This window comes from Cucurbita pepo, chromosome 15 (assembly GCF_057944985.1).
Source record: "Cucurbita pepo subsp. pepo isolate OVF chromosome 15, ASM5794498v1, whole genome shotgun sequence".
NCBI lineage: Eukaryota > Viridiplantae > Streptophyta > Magnoliopsida > Cucurbitales > Cucurbitaceae > Cucurbita > Cucurbita pepo.
In genome coordinates, this window is record NC_141812.1 from 7,431,543 (window position 1) to 7,453,160 (window position 21,618).

At 33.7% G+C, this 21,618-nt stretch overlaps 1 protein-coding gene across 1 annotated transcript; it reads right to left on the minus strand.

Annotated features, from left to right (window-relative positions):
* LOC111811516 (phospholipase A1-Ibeta2, chloroplastic) lies at positions 1 to 1,718 on the minus strand. Its single transcript, XM_023698407.2, has one exon. It carries the CDS (start codon positions 1,638 to 1,640, stop codon positions 150 to 152), a length of 1,491 nt encoding a protein of 496 aa, XP_023554175.2. The 5' UTR covers positions 1,641 to 1,718; the 3' UTR covers positions 1 to 149.
* Between the last annotated feature and the right edge of the window lie 19,900 nt (positions 1,719 to 21,618).

The window sequence follows — 21,618 nt, forward strand, 5'->3', positions numbered from 1 at the left end:
CACTACATTATTGCCAGCCCCTTGAAAGTTACATAAAGCATAGACAATTCATTTAATATCATGTACATAAGATTGTAATGAGGGAAAAGATTTTAAATCTCCACCTTCACAAAAATAAATAAATAAATAAAAAGTATAATTTGATCAAATCACGAGGGACTCGGTAAACACCCGAGCATCTGTAACTCCGGATTGAGGCTCAAATCCTTCACCTTCCTCATATACAATTTCTTCATGTTTCCCCTTTGATCATGCACCAATCGAACCAAGCTTCGTTTTGCGTTCGCTCGAAATGGACATTTTGACGACAAGAACCCGTCCACTAGATGTAAATACGCTTCCAAATCATGGCAGCACGCTACGTCGGCGTTTGGCTTCAAGTACGGTGACATCTTCGTCTCCACTCGAAGCTCTGTCCCGACGTGAGAGTATGTTACCGGCGGGACTTGCGTTATTAGATCTTGAGAGTTCACAATTCTCAATACCTTTACGTTTCGTGATGTTATTCGATTTGCAAATGCTGTGTTCCCAACTCGTGGTCCGCCGAATGAGAACACCGCCACCGGTGGAACCGTTGGTGAACAAACGCTAATCTCGTCTGCCACTAGGAGTGCTAATGCAGCTCCTAGGCTGTGTCCGGTAACAGAGATGCTTAGCGTTTCTCCTTTGTAAATTTCCATCAGTCGTCGGATCTCCTCCACCACCGACTCCGATAAGCTCTTCACATGTGCTCCGGCGGTTTTATACAGGCTGAGAAACCCACACTCGACTTTCGGGTCACCGGAATCGGTGTCGGTTGGGATGTTGGTGAGTTGAGCTCTAACATTTTCGGCCCATTCGAGACACGTGGCGGTTCCACGGAGGGCGATGACGATATCCCGCCGCCCCATACGAGCAATTTCACGGCGGTCATCGCAAACTGCCACGTATCCCATCCAGCTTGACCGTTGAGTCATCCAACCAAGATCAGGAGCGACCTCATCGACCCAGCCAGGTAAGCCGACGGATGACGTGGCGTAGAGACTCTTAGTGACTTTGTAGGATTTATCTGGAAGCGCCACGTGTCGAGGGAGTGGGGCCTCATTGAGTGACATGGCGGGGTTTGAGTGGAATGAATGGTATGCTGATTGTACAAACTCACCGTACCGGACGACTTCACGGCGGAGATTTTCGTCGAGCGGGTCGAGTAAACCGGACCAGTCGTTACAACCGTGGTACTCGCGCCATCGCCGGCCGAGGGCGTTTCTTGGTGAATACTCAACCGTTTTCGAGAGCAGCCGCTGCAGCCGGTTCAGGTTTCTCGGCGACATGTCCTCTGCGGCTCTGATCTCCGGCCAGATTCTTGCAAGGTTCAGCCCTTCTAAAAGCCCCTTTCCTTTGATGGGCATAACCGATCCCTTGTTCGGGTCTTTGAAAACCGGTTCCGGTTCGACCTTGGCAGGCGTATCGGTTTTCTTCAGCAACTTGTCCAGGTTCGCTAGGTGTCGGCGAGTCCCATCAACCGCCGCCGTCGCCGGTCTGAAATAAGAAATCTTCGCCGCCGACGGGTTCAACGGCGACATTTGGTACTTGAAACTCGACCGGCGGACCTGAAACCGGGAGAGATTTTGGGCCGGGATCGTAGAATTTATTATTTGCATGGTCTTTAGAGAGAGAGAGAGAGCGGCGGCGTTGTGAAGTAGAGACACCGCGTTGGACGACGGAAATGAAGGTGAAGGAAAACGGAGGAGGAGGTTTTATAGCGGAAGGTTTGGGAAATAGCCTTGATTTATGAAGAAATTACGAACTGTGCCATTGAAAACAAAAATAATATTATTATTTATTATATTATATAAAATAAAATAAAAAGCTGACTGTTTCATTCAGATTACGAAGAAAGTCTACGAGGATTCCTCAAAGGCAACTGTTAAACCGTGTCTGAGGGCAAAACCGTCTTTTCCTCTTTTTATTAATTCTTTTTCTTTTTTCTTTTGACAATTATATTACTTCACATATTGGTGGGATCAATACAAATCCAACAACCTCTACTATGTCCTTTGAAATTATTTTAACTATTAATTTTCTTTCTTAATAAATAATAATAATAAAGAATTAAAAATCACGGCTTATATCAATAAGGTGCATCAGGTTTTCAGTGACTCAATTATAGTGTTTTGTTTGGAGTAATTCTATGTTGGGCGACATATTCTTAATTTTTCTAGGATGCATGTGAGTGAGAACAAAACATACTAAAAAAAATCATGTTTGTTTGTGGGGATAGTTATCACTGTTGAAGAAAAAATCGTGTTGTCTGAGGCACACAATTGACGCATCTGAAATTCGAATTTTGGGCATCTTTTCATTTGGATTTGGTCACGCCCTTTTAGACCTTCTTTTTTCTTCACCATGTCGCTCCTTCTTCTTCTCTTTTCTTCACGGCTCGAATGAAAACGACTCATTTGCTCATCTTTTTTTTTTTTCACTGTTTGAAAGAAACTGACTCGCTACTCCTTTTCCATTATGTTCTTAGCTACAATTGAAAGTGTTCACCATTGTAATTCTCATCATAATCTTCATTTGATTATTTAAACCATTTTTCTTGATTTAAGGTTTAGATTTGTACGATTTTTAGAAGTAAGATCGATTCTTAAAATTGTGTTCGATAGCTTTTTTGTTAGGAGAAACTATCTCCCGATGGCCCTAGATTAGCCCTAGGTTAATGTAGTTGTAGACACAAAAACTTTTCCGATATATCTTTCCCCACAACATATGAGAAGGAAAGATTTGAATCTCTAATTTCTTTTGTCAATCGTATGCGCTAACCGAACATAAGAATTTTGATAAAGAAAAAAAAAAAAAAAAAACGAAGTGGAAGATAAATGTTTGGTTAGATTAAATTGGCAAATGTGAACACAACAATGAATATTCAAAATTTTGGAAGCCTACAATTCAAAAATGAGGAAGTTGGTAGGGTGGCATATGTCAGCTTGGGTGACATAGGCAGGTCCAAACATATGGCTTACAAATAAGAAGTCAGATACACATTATGGTAAACATAAAAGAGTTGATTTTTTAAGATTTTGAGTGATTCAAATGTACAAACAATTTAAAGTCAAATGATAATCTAGGAGAGAGGTCCAACTCTATTTGCTTGTCAATCACGTGTGAAGAGTCAATTTATTTCCTCACCAAGCAAAACAATATCACCCTCCCCATGGAAACCCATTTCTTGAACTTAGGTATAATAGCTCAAACCCACTACTAGCAGATATTGTCCTCTTTGAGCCTTGAGAGAGATTTCCACGCCCTTATAAAGAATGCTTCGTTCTTTTCCTCAATTGATGTGGGGTCTCACAATTCACCATCTTCGGGGTCAGCGTCCTCGTTGGCACTCGTTACCTTCTCCAATCAATTTAGGACATTCCAATCCACCCGTTTTGAGACCCAATGTTCTTGCTGGCACACCACCTCATGTCCACTCCCCTTCGGGGCTCAGTCTTCTCGTTGGCACATTGCCTGGTGTCTGTTTCTGATACCATTTGTAACAGCCCAAGTCCACCGCTAGCAGATACTGTCCTGTTTGGACTTTCTCTTTTGGGCTTCCTCTCGAGGTTTTTAAAACGTATCTGTTAGGGAGAGGTTTTCACACCCTTATAAAGAATGTTTCGTTCTCCTCTCCAACCAATGTGGGGTCTCACAATCCACTTCCCTTCGGAGTTCAACTTCCTCTTTGACACTCGTTCCCTTCTCCAATCGATGTAGGACCTCCTAATTCACCCCCTTCGGGGACTAACATTCTTGCTGGCACACCACCTTGTGTCCACCTCCCTTCGTGGCTCAGCCTCCTCACTAGCAAATTGCCCGGTGTCTAGCTTTAATACCGTTTGTAACACCCCAAACCCACCGTTAGCAGATATTGTCATCTTCGGGCTTTCCCTTTCAGGCTTCCCCTCAAGGTTTTTAAAACGCATCTGCTATGAAGAGGTTTCCACACCCTTGTAAAAAAAAAAATTCATTCTCCTCTCCAACCAATGTGGGGTCTCACGTTAAGCTTAGTTTTGAATGGTTCATATTATAAAATCGAAAGAAAGACGTTTGTTTCACTAGATTAAGTTTATATAGTTCGAGATCATAGAAGTTTAATTTCAAACCCTAATTCATAGTTCTATTTTGGAATATACAATTTGGAAATGTAGCTTGGACGGTAGAATGGGCATGTTGTTGTGGTTGAAAAGTAAGAAAGTTCAATAAAAAGTTTCCTTTTTTATGCAAATAAATTACGTGCACGGTATAATTTTGGATTGTATCACATCAATCTTGAGGATAAATACAAAAAATAAGTCAAATAACAATGAAATTATTGTCCATTGAAACAAATACAACACTTTTCATAAGTGGGGAAAGATCCCACTTCCAAATCTCAATTGTGAAAGACATGTTTTATATGCTAACATAATAGTGGTGGGAAAAAAGAGCTTTCTTGTGTGTGGATGCTTAGCTTTTCCTTTTGGCCACAAAAAATATCCCCAAAACCCAATAACTCAAACCCTAATTCATGATAGAAAATTGAGAAAATGGCATTGAAAAAGAAAAACCCTAAGATCTTGTTGTTTGATCTTCCTTACAAAAACCAATCGAGTGGAATTGCACCAAGTCTAGTGTGAAATGATTTTGTTTGCATATTACAAAGTAAATGGAGATGAACCCAACCAAAAATAAATTAAACAAGGAATGGGTTTCATCATTTTCTAATATGCCAACATGTTTTTAGTGCAAAGTTCTCTTTTTTATATGCAACACAAGAAGTGGGAGTTGAACATGGCCGGATTGGCTTCACCACTACTATTTATTCATCCACCCAAACATATTTATGGACCTCAAATTAATTTTTAAAGATAAACCCATAACAATAGTATCAAGAATAAATATTTTTCAATGATTTATCCCCGTTAGCCTCACAATCTTAAGATGGGTCTGTTAGGGAGAGATTTCTACATCCTTACAAGGAATGTCTCGTTTTTCTCTCCAACCAATGTTAGATTTCGCAATCCATCCCATTAGAGACCCAGTGTCTTCGTTGGCACATTGTCTAGTGTCTGGCTCTGATATCATTAATAGCTGAAGCCTTACTGCTAGCAGATATTGCTTTAGCCTGTTATGTATCGTCGCCCGTCTCACGATTTTAAAACGCATTTGTTAGGGAGAGGTTTCCACACCCTTATAAGGAATGCTTCGTCCACCGCTAGCAGATATTGTTTGCTTTGACCCGTTACGTATTGCTATCCGTCTCATGGTTTTAAACCGCGTTTGTTAGGGAGAAGTTTCCACACTCTTATAAGGAATGCTTCACCCACCACTAGCAGATATTGTCCGCCTTGGCCTGTTACGTGTCCCCGTCCGTCTCACGGTTTAAAACTCGCATGTTAGGGAGAGGTTTCCACACCCTTATAAGGAATACTTTGGTCTTCTCTCCAACCAATGTGGGATCTCAAAACCCACCCCGTTTAGGGAACCCAACGTCTTCACTGGCACACTACTCGATGTTTGGCTTTGATATCATTTGTAATACCCGAAACCCACCACTAATAGATATTGTCCACTTTGACCCATTACATAGCGTCGTCAGTCTCACAGTTTTAAAACGCGTTTGTTATAGAGAGGTTTCCTCACCCTTATAAGAAATGTCTCGTTCTCCTCTCCAACCAATGTAGAATCTCACATAAAATATCATTAATCATGTATTAAGGAGATTAAATTTAGTAATCGTACTTAAAAGACTTAGAGTTCATACTTAGGGTTGAAATTTTTGTTATGAAAAGAAGATTTTTGGTATAATTGGATTGTATGAGAGAGAAGAGAGTTCACATGTGTGGCTTACTCATGTCAATACTAAACTATAAACAATCATAGTAATGAATCTCATGCTAATACTTTAACTTCTTCACCTCTTAAAGTCTTCTCCAACACTCATATTTAGCCTTCCAATTTCTTACGTATCAAGTTTGACTTAGGGCCAAAAACAAAATAAGGGAAAAAAAAAGTTGACCATTTCTAAAATAAAGAGGCTATTACCAAATCCAATCCTTTCCTAAGCATTTAGGAGATATTTTATTATAAGGTAAATATCTACGTATTTGCCTTCCATATTTCTATTTATTACTCTTTCCATATCCTTGTAATTTATTTGATTATAAATAGAGAACTTTTTTATATTAAACAAACATTCTTAGTAAGGTACGAAAACTTTTAATGAAAAATTATTTAATATATGAATTAAAAATTTAATAAAATTCCTTATAATTATATTTTAGGACGTGCTAATGACCTATTAAATGTAAAATTCAAATCCTAATAAGATTTATTAGACAAATTTTAAAATTAAAATATTAAAAAAAACAAAATAAGAAAATTTAAAATGTTATTATTAGAAAAATAATTAAAAAAAAACGAAATTATTGAATATTTAAAATTATAAGAATCAACATATAAAATAAAAACGTAAATGAACAAATAATAATAAAAGAAATAATTAAGGAGGTGGCGAGTCGCGTAGGCAAAGCGCGTGTAACACGGTATTGAGACACGTAAGAGTTGAAGAAAAAAGGAAAACTGCTAACGGCGTAAATTAGCTGTAGGCTCCAAAAGTGCGCCTTACAAGAATATTATAATTTTGGTTTCGTAAGAATAAATAATTTAATATCATATGCGTGACATTTTATATTAATATACTTTTCTCTCCCCTTCTTAAATACATTTATGTTTGTTTAAGGTTCATGTCCAAACAACCATCCGTCTCAAAGTCTTTGTCTCCTTATTTATTATAATTTAAGAAACAGAGACGAAAGATCGAACCATCGTCCGCTTAGTATAATTGTAATGTCCAAAGTCCAAAATTTAAAAATTGGTATATAGGAGATCGCCCAATATAGGATTACTCCAAGAAAAACGCGCTTAAATTTGAAGTTCATGTGATTGACTAAGTAACTTTTGATTCTTTTAAGTTTTTCTTAGCCAATCTACTTCAGCTCATATACTCTCTTTTATTTAAGTGTCGTTGTAGTTCAATCATTTAGATCTAAGTAATAATATTAATTAGTGAAAATGCGATAATTATTATTATAAAAGTCGATGGTTCGATCTCCACCTTTACATTTGTTGTAGTCGCATTGCCCATTTCTTGTTCTCGCTCGAGAGCCAAAACGAAAACACCTGCTAACTATTGTATTGGACCTTCGACCAGGTATTCTACCATTGTCGAATCGAAACCAATCACTCCACTCTAATAATAGGAGAAAGGAAAATGCTCAAATAGTTGAGCGACTACTGACCAGCAACTTCCGTACACAGAGATAGATTCATTCTTTGTACCTGTCCAACTTCACAAGCCTTCGTGGGTTGGTCAGAAGTTAGTCTTCTTTGGTAAGACGAACTTTGATAAAGAAAAGAGAGAGCTCGACCACAACAAAAAAAAAAAAAAAAAAAACAAAAAAAAAAACCATAAATTTACTCATCTATAGTTGGTTGAATAATAATAATAGATTAAATTATAAAAACCAAAAGAATGAGACGTAAAATAAAGAAATAATAAATAATTAAAAAAACCAATTTAATTCTAATGTCACAATCTAAAAAAGGAGAAAAAAACATAAAATAATATAATAATTAATTATTTTTCCGACACAAAAAAAAAAAAAAAAAATATATATATATATATATATATTTTGAGATGAATATTTAAATGAGGATGCAAAGAACGTCAACATAGGGAAGTTGCAAAGAAATCGGGTCTTCCACACAAGAGATTGAGGATTTTATTTTATTTTTATTTAATATATAATTTAGTTGACAATTTGAAAAGTCAAAATAAAATTAGATTATTTTTTTTTAATGACAATTTTATTACCAAATTTTTATTGACTTCAAAAGCACCCACGGTTTGTTTGAATTGAATTTCCATCATAACTTTTTTTTTTTTTTATTATTATTATTTATTCTCCTATAACTTTTTTAAATATATTTTTTTATTATTTAAAAGGTAAATTTTCTAAAATATATATTCACAGTAAATAAATAAATATTTTATGAACCCATATTTTACTTTTACTAAAAACAACAAATTAAATAAATGACCCCGAGCATTCAACCCAACCCACGAACATCTCTAATTATAAATGAGTTATCTGTTTATTATAACGACAAAAGTGCATATCTTTAATATACACACAAGTTAACACTAACGACGTACATATCAAAATTACCTTCGTATTTTTTCATTATTAATACATTCAATTTTGACCGAAGATCAATTTTGGAACTAAAATTCGAATTTAATTTGAAGAGGAAAGCTAGAATTTAATTTAGGTATATATCTTGATCACTAAGGAATGATAAGAATAATAAAAATTCAAACTTTTTATTTTTTTTTTCTACAAATCAAAGTGTTGTATAGAAAAAAAAAAAAACCCTAAAGACTAAAGAATTTAGAAGTGGGTGAAAAGTAGATGAGGAAATAAAGTTCAAACAAAGACAAAGTCATATACTTTGATATTTTTTATGCACAAAACCTTAACCCTTTTCATGAACCTAATGCTATGAAAGATGGAGGCAAAAAGCTTAATAAATAATACCAAATAAACCTCTAAATTCTTCGAAATGAAAAGGGGATAAATAAACAATGAGAATCTTTGGACTTTTGGCGATGATGTTTACACTTAGAAGACTAGTTTTCATTTCAAAATCAAGTCGAGTTTGGTTGTCGGTAACTCATGATACCTAATGAGACTTCAGAATTCAAAATGGGTTTGAAAGCTTTTTACATTTAGAATAGTTTGTTGTCTATTATCGAGTTATTTGTAACACTGTTTAGCTTTTGAGGCTAAATGACATAATCTAAAATCGATAAAAATCATAGCTTTGGATCCATTTTCGAGTTGGAGCTGTCACCTAAATCATCAACATTGAAAAGATTACTAACCCAGAGTTATGTAAAATGGGTTAACTCGAATCATGAAACAAAAGTTGGGTTCAATACCCGTTAGCTAGCATGCATCTCCCATCAAGATGGTGACTCGACATGGTTTTCGGCTCAACGGATGGTGACTCCGAAGTATGAGGAACCACCAAAATCGATAAAAACCGTAACTTTGGATTCATCTTTGAGTTGGAGTTGTCACCTAAATCATCACAACATTGGAAAGATTACTAATCCAGAGTTACGTAAAATGGGTTAACTCGAATCATGAAAGAAAAGTTGGGTTCAATACCCATTAACTAGCATGCATCTCCCATCAAAATAGTGACTCGACACGGTTTTCGACTCAAGAGATGGTGACTCGAACCACCAAACTGAACCAACTCGTTCACATTTGCGTTGAAAGTTTGACATTTTTGTCACTAGAATTTATTTCATATGTATTGTGGCCATGGATCATCGTATCTTTGATTAATTATTTTACATTTACAAATTTGACTTTGAAAAGACAGTCTTTTGCCAAATTGAATGGGTAAAATTTGACAGATTCTTTTACCGCTAAAATTAACCATATTTGATTTATTTGATGGTTCTCCACTATTTTATTATTATTTTATAGGAAAGAATTCTCAACATTTGGAATTTGAATGTACCGTTTTTTTTTTTTTTTTTTTTCAATCATTTTATATGAAATACCCATATTTGTTTTATGAATATTAACTGATGCACGAAACCACATCTCCTCAATGCCCCCAAACACGACTAGTTCTTTTGTTTTCTGACGAACACGATGCTGGTGAATCGGAGGCACTCCAACCCAATGCTATGACGAATGAAGCACCACACAAAGACAAAAACAATGAAAATTGGGTCGTGACACTAGATATTTTAGAGATAAAAGATTTAGATAGGAATAAATCTCGAAGAACACATATGCATAAAAAAAAAAAAAAAAAAGATCACAACTATGTAAAAGATAAGGTTGTAGATCACGAATGTATGGTCCATATTGTCTAGCGTAACACTTAAGTCTGAGGGTACATGGATGAACCGAGATCACATTCAAATGAGAGCAATCCCGAGGATATGATGACTAAGAAAGACTTAAAAGAATTGAAAGTTAGTATCTATACAAGGTACACTTTCCTTTTCGATGGTTCAATTATAGGAACTCCATGATTAAGCGTGCTTTACTGAGAGCAATTCTATGTTGGATGAACTTCTAGGAATTGTCTGATCTCTTATAACTCTTAGTATGATATGTAGTTGCAACTCTGACTGATCTTCCATATTTTAAACGATTCCTTGAGATTTTAGTCAGTGAGTTTTTTCGTGTCGTATATTAAACCCTTAGTTTGTAAATGAATTTTGTATCTTAAAATTGGACGCATACACCGGTATACTTTACTGGTTTTGATTTAATGTAATTAATGTTGTTGCCAAATTTTTTTTACCGAATTCTTACCTTTGTGTCTAGTGACGATCTAGTTTTCAAAGTATGGAAAGACGGGTCGTTAGAGCTACGCTTGCAAGTCTTCGCTCTCGAGGCAGGGTGAGAATTATTGGTACAACACAGCACTCCTCCTATGACTTGTATGTTTCAAATTACTACTCTAAGCTACAAATACTCATAAATCTGTTATGAATGATCCATTTCTCCTTTAATGCTTGCTCCTATAAAGTATCAAAATAAATTCCTAAACTAACAATAACACATTGTATATATTATCAATTATTCATGAAACAATAAATGGAAAACAGCAACTTCATCAATTTTCTACATTTAATTGTGTTGTTCTACAAAGTTTCTAGAACAAAAGCAAGGGGGATGGAACAATCAAATAAACCCCTAAAAAAATGAACAAAAATGGATAACCACATCTCGCTTACCATAATCAAACGACCCCTTCATCGACAACGATCAAAAGATTTAAGGAGCAACGAGTCATGTTATATTAGAGGAATTTTGAGATTAGTTCTTCTTTAGAGGAAGATCTAAGACGTTGAACATGGAAACAAAGTATTATTTTGGTTTTCGACACTAAATGAGGAATCGAGAAAGTGAGCTTTTTTTTACTTAAAAAAAGTGACAATGTTGTGCACATAGTCTCATTCACAGTCATACTTATCCACGACATGTTTGTGTTGCATATTAGATGTGTTTGTGTTGGACGTGTTATCTGTGGTTGTCTACTCGTTCTAGTAAAGTGTTGTTTGCCACGAATTCTCCTTACCATTGCAAAAAAATCAATGTCTCACAGGTATGCTCGTGCACCCAAATCATTATCGAACAAGAAACAACGACCCTTTGCTCGTGTAGTTGAAAATGTTTAATTTTCTATGTAGTCGATGGAACATTGGAAAGACTACGTGTTTCTATTACTCTTCACCAAATTGAGGCTAAAATACCAAGGCCCACATTTGAGGCCCATTTCCATTTAATTCAACTAATGTATATGGGGATGTTTTTTTTTTTTTTTTTTTTTTTTTTTTTTTTTTTAAGATTCACACATAATTTTTCGACTCAAATAACTTTATTAAATAATCAAATTACCCAATTCAAATTTTAATTAAATTGATTTGATTATCATTCAACTTATTTATAAATACTTAATTAAAATTTATCACTCAATTTTGATACATATTTTAAAAATTTATAAAGTTAAAAATTATTTTTAAGGTAATCCGTTCCATACTTTCTCTTGGGTTGATTTCATATCACTAAAGTCGCTACTATATACATCTCATAGACATTTTATACAAAAATACTTCATTCAATATTTATCATAAAACTATAGCCATGGACTTACATATTTCTTAAAATAAAAGGCCTTTAAATAAAATAACATAATGTAAAAATGCTCCGTGCTAACCTTGCTGCAAAATTAAACGCAAACTAACCTATACTAACCTATAATCTATGAAATTCAAATTGCAAACTATCATATGCATGTGCCATGGTCTCTTGGGTTGCGATGCCACTGTCACCCGGAGCCTTGCCTTTACCTTGAAAAATAAGAGTAGTAGATGACTTAAGTATTGTAAAAAAAATATTCATTAAGTGACCCCCTATTGGGATTAGATGCAAGCACATATAATCATGAGTGAGACCTATCATATCAGTCTATATTCATTAGGTGACGATCCTAAGCGGGTAATTGGATGTGTATTTACTGTTCTAAAAACAATCCATACATGCGAGTATGGACTCACCAGTTGGTTCGCACACCTCCTAGATCCCTGTAATGGCCCAAGCCCACCATTAACAGATATTGTCCTCTTTGGGCTTTCTCTTTCGGGCTTCCTACAATCCCTTTCTTGTCGGGCGAGCATTCTCTTGGAGCTATTGATGCAGGACACCCGTTAGGAGTAGCGACCGTCGCAACATTATAATAAACATAATGATCATTTCCCTGCCTCGTAGTGTTCGCATCCGTACCATCGTAAAAGAAGAAGGGGTATCCCTCGATGGATGAATACACAATGATGCATGAGGTCTCAACATTTTTCCTTTCGTCATAATATATAACAACCCCTCTAGTGTTTTCCTTTATATCATATCATTTTATCATAGCTTTCCATGCGTATATCGGGGTCGTGCATTATGTCAATTCATCATATTGGATATCAATCATATCATATATCATTCATGTCAGAACATATGTCATATCATAGACTTATCATGTCTTCTAACGTATCATATCATACCATATCATAAAATTCACATATCATATCACGAGCATGTCATCAAACATATCCTATCTTGACATATCATATCGTAAACATATCATTTCATCACATATAACATTACATTTTGTTGAGATATATTATTTATGGAATATATCTTAGATATTATATCTTAATATTCTTCCATTTATGATTTGATTTAGAGTATATTTTATTTTATTCTCAGTATTTAATTATTTTATATTTTCCTCATTTGTATTTTGTGTATCCTATTTAAAAGATATCAATATCAATGATAATATACACCTTCCCAATTATATTTTCTATCTCATTCTTAACACATTTGCATATCATATCGTACATCTATCAATTTGAAACTGTTCAAATATATGAGAATATGAAACGTATGAAACATACAATTATAACCAAACCAATAGTAAGATCAGTTACTTGGTTAGTCTTAACTAGTGTTTCCCTAAACTTAAGTATGTTTGACTTCCGTCCCTCAAAGTTGCTCCAAGTATCAAACGTTTGGACCAATAAGTTTGGGCCACTTTAAGCTCTCGAATTGTAATAACCAAAAAAATTAGAAGAAAAAAAATAAAAGAAAAGAAAAGAAAGGGATTGTCCCACGTAGCTTAAGTTGAGAAGTGGGGGGTTTGACCTCCACCATAAAAGGGAGGCTCTTACTTTATTTCATCATCCCATCCCACGTGAATGGTTCGAAGTTAATTGGAGAATATATTTTTCTCATGGCTCTAGGCGAGCATTTTGGCTGATCCAACTTGGGTCTGATATGCTCGGATCATTCCCTTTTAGTTTCAACTCTTCGAAAGTGTTTAAAGTAAGTATCAAACCTTTTAGCTATTTAAATTTTTGGAATCAAGTTTAAATTATTTATGCATAATTAGGGTTTAAATTATATTAGGCTTAGCTAGTTTAGATGTTTTTAGGTATAATTAGGTGTTTAAATTATTTATGCATAATTAGGCTTACCTAGTTTAAATTATTAGGGTAAGTTTTTATGTATAATTAGACTTAGCTAGATTAAATTATTAGGAATATGTTTAAGTTATTTTATGCAAAATTAGACCTAATAGTTTAAATTATTAGGAGTAAATCTAAATTATTTTTTTTATGTATAATTAGGTGAGTTAATTACCACATTAAAATTCTAATTGATGATTGTGGGACTCCTTAAGTAGAATTATATTTCTGAGAGCAGTCTTAAAGCTAGTATCAGACATCAAGGGTTCGTAGTAGCTTCGTCCTAGGCCAACTAAGTAAGTGGCCCTATTGTCGGTTTTGTTATAACAATGTACTATATGATGACACATGTTTGTGGCTTCGCACGTGTCGTATGCCTATATATGCTAACTGTTATGAAATGATATGTATATGATATAATTCGTGAATATTATGTTGTATTCGATGAATTGATATGTTTATGATATGATATGTTGAAGGCATGCTCGGGTTATGTTATGTGACTGTTATGATATATGATATTGTATGATATGTGCAAGATGTGAATTGTTATGTCTGAAGGCATGAAAATGCTATGATATGACATATGTGCAACATGAATGATATACGATATGATTGACATGCAAAATGACGAATTGTCATGAAATACAACCCCGATCAAGCAGGAAAGATATGATAAAATGATATGAAGGAAGATGCTAGCGGGGTTGAAATATATGATATTGAAAATGGAAAAATGTTAGGACCTCATGCATTAGGAGATACTCCTCCTTTCACAATAGTATAGACACGTACGCTACGAGGCATGGAAACGATCATTATGTTTACCATAACGCTGTTATGACAGTCGCTATTCTTAATGGGTGTCTGACATCAATAGCTACCAGAGAATGCTTGCCCGACCAGAAAGGTGAACTGATTGGTGAGTCCACAGTCACACATATGGACCATGTGTAGGAAATTAAGTACCTATCCAATTGCTCGTTTAGGATATCTACCATAGAAAAATAGACTGTTATGATAGGTCCCACTCATGAATTTTATGTGTTTGTATTTGGGGTAGCTTACTTAATATTTCTTAAAATACTTGAGCCATTTGCTACTCTTATTTTTCAGGTAAAGGTAAGGCTTCCCTATACGACTGATGGTGACATTGCAATCTAGCAGACCGTGACACATGCTTAGGATACTTTTGCAATTTGTATTAGTAGACTATATGTTAGTATAGGTTAGATTGCATTTTCATTTAGGCATTTTTACCTTGTTATTTTTATTATTTCAATTTGCATTATTTTATTTATAGGCTTTAGAAGAGACATGCAAAGACCAAGATCATGTTTTTATTATAAAGTTTTTAATGAAATATTTTCATATTAAATGTTCATTATACATGAGCGACTTTAGGTTAAGTATAAAATTTAGGACCGTCACATGAATCTTTTATGAAACTTGTTGGAAAACTCATTTAGAAGGTCTAGGAGTTGGATTGACATAAAATGGTGTACCATAGGCTTCAAATTTAGAAGAAATCCAAAGACTAAAAAACTGAATCGTGAAATCTCTTTATTATGAGTTGCTTTAAGGTTATCTCTTGCTCCAAACAATTACCCTACCTTCCTTATTTATAGGTGAACCTTGCACCTACCTTCAAACATCTAATTCTGAGATAGTCCGTAAAAAAAAATCTACTATATCTAGAGTGCCACTTGTTGGATGATGAAAGTCTTACATCGGCTAATAATCATCATGAATTTATAATAAAAAAATACTATTTGTATTGATATGAGGTCTTTTGGAGAAGCCCAAAGCAAAGACATGTGAGCTTATGCTCAAAGTAAACAATATCATACCATTGTAGAGAGTCGTAATTTCTGACCTTAATCTACTATTGGATTTAAAGAGTCACCAAATCTAGAAGTTGAATTTGAAGATACAGGTGATTTTGTAAGGTGGGAGTTCTAACACAAGGGCATTTTTGTAATTATTTTAAAATTCAATATTTTATTAAAAAAATATAATTTTTTTCCAAAAATTTATTTATATTTTTTTATTTTTGTACTTTTTTTTTTTACTTTTTGAGCATCTAAAAATTTGAGAAGTTTACTTTAAATTAAAATTAAAGAAAAAAAAAAAAGAAAAAAAAGAAAAAAGAGTGTTTTGCCTTTATTTCACTTCAATTTCAAATATATATTTTTATTAATATATCTAATATACGATTCGAGATATTTAGGAGAGGATTATGTTCAAATAATAACTTAAATATCTACAATATATGGGTAAGGTTGGTTGTCTTATTCTAATAACACTGTCGATATGATCTACCTTGTAATTGTTACAAATAATTAGATTTAAATCGTTCACGTAGAGACATGTGAGTGAGAGTATCATATCTACTAAATTTGTATAAAACTAAACCATGATATATCTCTCTTTATAAATTCGTTAATTAAGAATATTGACGATCATATGCGACTTGATTTTAATCATGCGTGAGATATGATCTCATGCTTGTGTAGTTTATTTTTTTTATTTACCTGGGTGAAAAATGACTTTTGTAATTGATTCAATATGGTTACCATTTTGGAGACTTGACCAAATAAAAAGTTAGAACATAATTTCGTGAGATGAAATTCACTTCTTCCCATATAAGGTAAGTAGATCAATAGTTCGCTTAAATGTTGATCTCGGGACTTAAACAATTTGACTCCACCCTCTCACTAGCTCGAAAAGAACTTAGTTTATGGTTTTATCATAAACAAATTTTTTTTATTACAAAAGTCAAACAAACTTTTGATCTAGTTGTAATTATGAACAACTCTAATTCATAGAATTATAAGTGGTATAAACTCTGTAAATTAACTGTATCACTCTTATACATTATAGGACGGTATCTATAGAAATAATTATTATAAATTCATCTTTCACAGCTTCATAACGATTGCAATTAGATCAAAAATTCGTTTTAACCCGTACTTACATCTTTTACAAATATCACAAATTCTCTGATAAACAATTTATTTATAATCTAATCATAAATTAAGTTGGTTTTGGATGAGTGAGAGCGTGAGGTCTCAATGATTAAAAAGAATTAATTATGTTATTAGATATAAAATGTAACGATTTAATTTTCAATTTTGTTACGAATAAAAATTAAATTTTATGTTTATTTAAATTTTAAAACTTTAATATAAACTTAGAAATTTGAAATTAAAAAGAATTTATATTTGGTATATAAGAGGAAAGTGGGGTAGCAATTGAGTTGTTGGCGTGGTGGAGAACACAACAAACATAATAATTACTTATTATAGTGATTCAATTAATTGTTTCCACTTTTTATATCTTTGGTCAACTTCATAATTAATACTCAAAATATTACCAATATTTATTTATTTTTTTGGTTATAAAAAGCATTTTTATATTTAATTGACTAAATTAATTTTAAAAAATTTTAAATTTTATAATTTTATTTAAAAAGGTCTAAACTTTTAGAAATTTCATTAATACCCTTCAACCTCGGTTACCAACTGTTCTGTCCAATATATTAACAGTAAGAGTATTTTTGAATTTTTTTTTTAAAAACGCTTAAAGGCAGTTTTTAAGTTTTTAAAAGTTTTGAGGATATTAATGAAATTTTTGAAAACTCAATGATATTTTTTAAATATTAAAATGTGTTTTTGAAATACTTTTAAAAGTTGAAGCATTCGAAAAAAAAATATTAACGGTCTTCATCGAAAACTAGTTCTAAGAGATATTTTTATTAATTTACACTAATTAATTTTAGTTTTTTTTTTTTCTTAAATAAAATGGAGTTGAAACACGTACTTGAATTTAGGGAAACACGAGCTAGTTTACATTATTTTTAGATATAACATAACATATTTGGCTCAAACTTATTTGTCCACCAACTATGGTTGTGGCGATAAGAATGATTTAAAATCCAATCCTGAGTCCACAAGAAATTTCATCCCTCCGAACTAGTTCCATTCATTTTCTAGGATGTCAAGGATAAATTTCGATGATGACCATGAAAGCTAAAGAGGTTTGGATCGAGGGTAAGCAAAGGAAGTTCATATTGGATCCATTTGTTTTGAATTTGGTATAAACCCAAGAACTTAGTTCGAGAAATTGAGAGGATTCACGTAAATTCGTCCTTCCAAAATAAATTATTAAGAGGAAGAGGAAGAAGAGGAAGAGATTTCATGAATGATGAGGGCTTGATAAGGTTTGAATCACTCGAACCAAATAGAAAACTTCTGAATTTGACTATGTGATGTCTTACATTGGTTGGAGAAGAGAACAAAACACCCTTTGTAAGGGTGTAGAAATCTTCCCCTAGTAGACGCGTTTTAAAGCTTTGAGGGGAAGCCCGAAAGAGAAAGTTCAAAGAGGACAATATCTGCTAGCGGTAGGCCTATGGGTTGTTACATACTCCGACAAAGAAACAATTTTTCGACAAATTTTTTAGGCCTATAAATCATGCTACCGTCCACGAAAAGGTAAGAATTTTGTCTCTACCTCTTCCTTAACCTCAAGTTTCATGAAGAAGTAGATGACCAAAATTCATTGTATCAAGGTGTGGAAGTCGAGTTCATGAGTTGTTCGTCTTTTTCCTCCGGTAATGACGCATATGGTTCAATTGAATCGACCACGCTAGGCAAAAATCCAACTACCCTTTGTTTTTTCTTTAAATTAAATCCTTCATGATGGGTATTCCTCAAATTATTTTTTGTTTCTAAAATAGACTAAAAATGGATTTACCAAAGAAAATTTGGAACAATTCGAATACCGAAAGCTCGAGAATAGAGCACTTGAACATCAGCAATGAAATAATTTGCCACTCTAGACTTTTTCTAAGTTATACTTGTATGAATCATTTGGATTTCTGGAATGCTTAAAGGTTTCAACAACATTGTAGCTTGGTTTATATCATCTATCAAGTGTTTGTCATTCTCAAATACTTATTAACTTATAAAGCTCACTATATAAGACCGATTGTCAAACTAACTTAGGATTTATTTTGTTATTCCTTTTAGCCCAATATGATTAAGATACACACACTAACCTCTTCAAAGATTTGGTTCATGAAAAACTCGGTAGAGTATTAGTGAGTCAAAAGATATTAGAGAAACTCCGAACGACCATGTCAAACTTGGAGAAAAGTTTTGTAACATTGTCCTTCTTGACTAGTATACTTGAGGGAACTTTTGTTTCTATAAGAATATGTGTTATTCATCACTACCTTAATAACTTCTTGATATCCAATATATCGCTGTATGGACCGATTCTTCCCTCGTAACAATCATAGCTAATATGCTCGCTAGAAAATGTTAAGGTGTGGACTTAGTAACTCATGTGTTTGTTGCTCGGTCTGCATTAACTCTACTAATTCATTTCCATGGTCTTGAGAATTCGAAGCAAGTTCATGGCTCGGACTCTTTATTAAAATCAACCTCTCGTGTTGATACTAATGTTAGAAAATCTTAAATACTTAGTATTTTGTATGAAAAACGTAAGACCATGGCGATGTTTTCCAAATATGAAGTTATTTATAATGTTTTCAACATTTTTGCTATGATATTTTCTTTAAGAGTTATGTTCTGCATATTAGGAACCTGAGATGTTAATAATGACTATGAGTAAGTAGAAATTTAGGGCCGTTACAAATTTTGAGTAAGCAACATGAAACCTTAACGAAGGTAAGATCCTTAGAACATTATGGTATACTTAAAAAGTCCATCACTAACTTACTCGAGGTCGGTCATACTAGTATAGAGCAGTCTTCATATTCCAAGCAAAGAAAACAAATCACACTATACTAATAAAACATAATAGTGTAGAAGTATAGGATGGTTGTCATATGTATGTCATCTAGTTGGGAATAACTCCTTTGATATAGTCATCACAAAAGTTTTCCATTTTGTAAGCCCAAATAACTATTTTTTTTTAATATTGTTTTCGTACTAACACTTCGATTTTATAGTAACGTACTTCGTAGTGACAAAATTTTCCTTTGACAATTTTTTTTTTTTTTTTTTTTTTTTTTTTTTTTAATTCAAACCTCGCCGGAAATCGCTCTTTGTATTGATATATGATTCCAACCAAGAGCTAGTTAGAACAGTCGTACATGAATGCCTTGCCTTAACCTGAAAAAATGTAGTAATAGCCTTGCCTTAACATGACAAATGCAGTAGCACATGACTTGAGTATTTAAAGAAATACTCAGCAAGCGACCCCACTATTGGTGGTTAAATGCAAGAACATGCGAATGCAATGACGGGAACTATTCTTTCAATCTATTTTCCTATGGTACTATCCTAACGGGTAATTTGGACGTGTAACATATACTCTACACACAGCCCATACTCAAATGAATAACTATTAGATCAAATTTGGAATCTATGATAGTCACTCTTAGATCCCAAGACGACTCACTACAGAATTAGCTTGATTAAGACTAATCCAATGAACCAATTTTAGTTTAAACATAAAGCAAGGTTTCAAAAAGAAACATCAACCAAAGGGTTTCAAGAGAACACAAAGTTTCTGTATTCAACAATGATTTCAAACTTATATTACATGAATTTAAATAGGTCAAAAAAATAATCTAAACCTAATGTAATTAGTCTTAAATGGTAGTTCAACTACCAATGACAAAAGAAGTCTTCAAATCACTTGACATTGCTCCATTATTTTCTGATGAGATTTTGGTGTATACTCTCATTGGAAGAAGACGCGGAGCACCTTTTTCACATGGAGAGAGCAGTGTTCCAGATCATCAGGGAAAATCCGTTCTATGTGAAGTGCTTTGCATAAGGTCTAGTTCCTTGGGCATTGGATTGGCGACGGAGTTGGTTGGATCAAGAGAAGGTGCGTGCAAGCCGTGGTGGACTGGGAGACGCCACGCAAGGTGCAGGAATTACGATTCTTCCTCAGATTAGTCCTACATCTGTTTTTTGATTGAGAGGATATATTAAACTATAGGCGGTTCATCGAGGGCTTCTTTCTCGGGTGATCGATCGGAAGGGCTTAAGCTTTCCATTAGATTATATATGCATTTAATGAGTAGTTGGATTCATATAAGTAATGGTTTAGAAAAAAAAATTAATTCAAATCTCGCCGGAAATCACTTTTTGTATTGACATACGATGTTATGTTATTTCATGTTATGTGTGTGATTGCATTACCATCCTCAACCGTGGGGTGACTTACTAAGTATTTCTTAAAATACTCAAGCAACGTGCTACCATTATATTTTTAGGTAAAGGTAAAGCTCTCATGCACGAATGACGGTGAACGCTAGAAAGGTCATGAAAATCAAGATAGGACCGTGGTTTGCATGATTTTATATTTATTTAGTAGTTAATATGTGGTTTATTTATTATGAATTTCGGCATATGTATTTAAGGCATGCAGGTAGTGAATCACTAAATAGGGCGTTACAACCATTCTCAATATCTATAGTAGCTTATAGGACATTACTATCTATCAAGCCTCTTTGATCATTTTCATTTAAAACAATTTATTAGTAATATGTAGGTACATCTTTTTTCATCTCTATGTTCATAGAGCACTGCAACATTTTCTATATTTCGAGACATCTGGTTCAAACACCTATCATTGCTCAGCAAAAATTATTTTCATGTTCATACTAGTGTTAAATAGTTTACTAATCTCTTTTCATGAAATTATATCTCCACAATCACGGTACAGTATCTTACTAAATCACATCCATGCATAGTAATGTTCCTATGAGACATAACTCCATTCTATACATCTAGTAGCGTTCACATCCATGCATAGGAATGTTCCTATACTTATGATGCAAAACATACCTCCATTTTTTTTCATGACATAATGTTCCTATGACATATGCATATGTATACTAGACATATCTTTCATGGTTAACATAAATGGCTTATCAATGTCTCATAGACATAGTGTGAACATGCTAACATAAGTATATGTAGCATAACGGTTCAAGCATCATATAACAT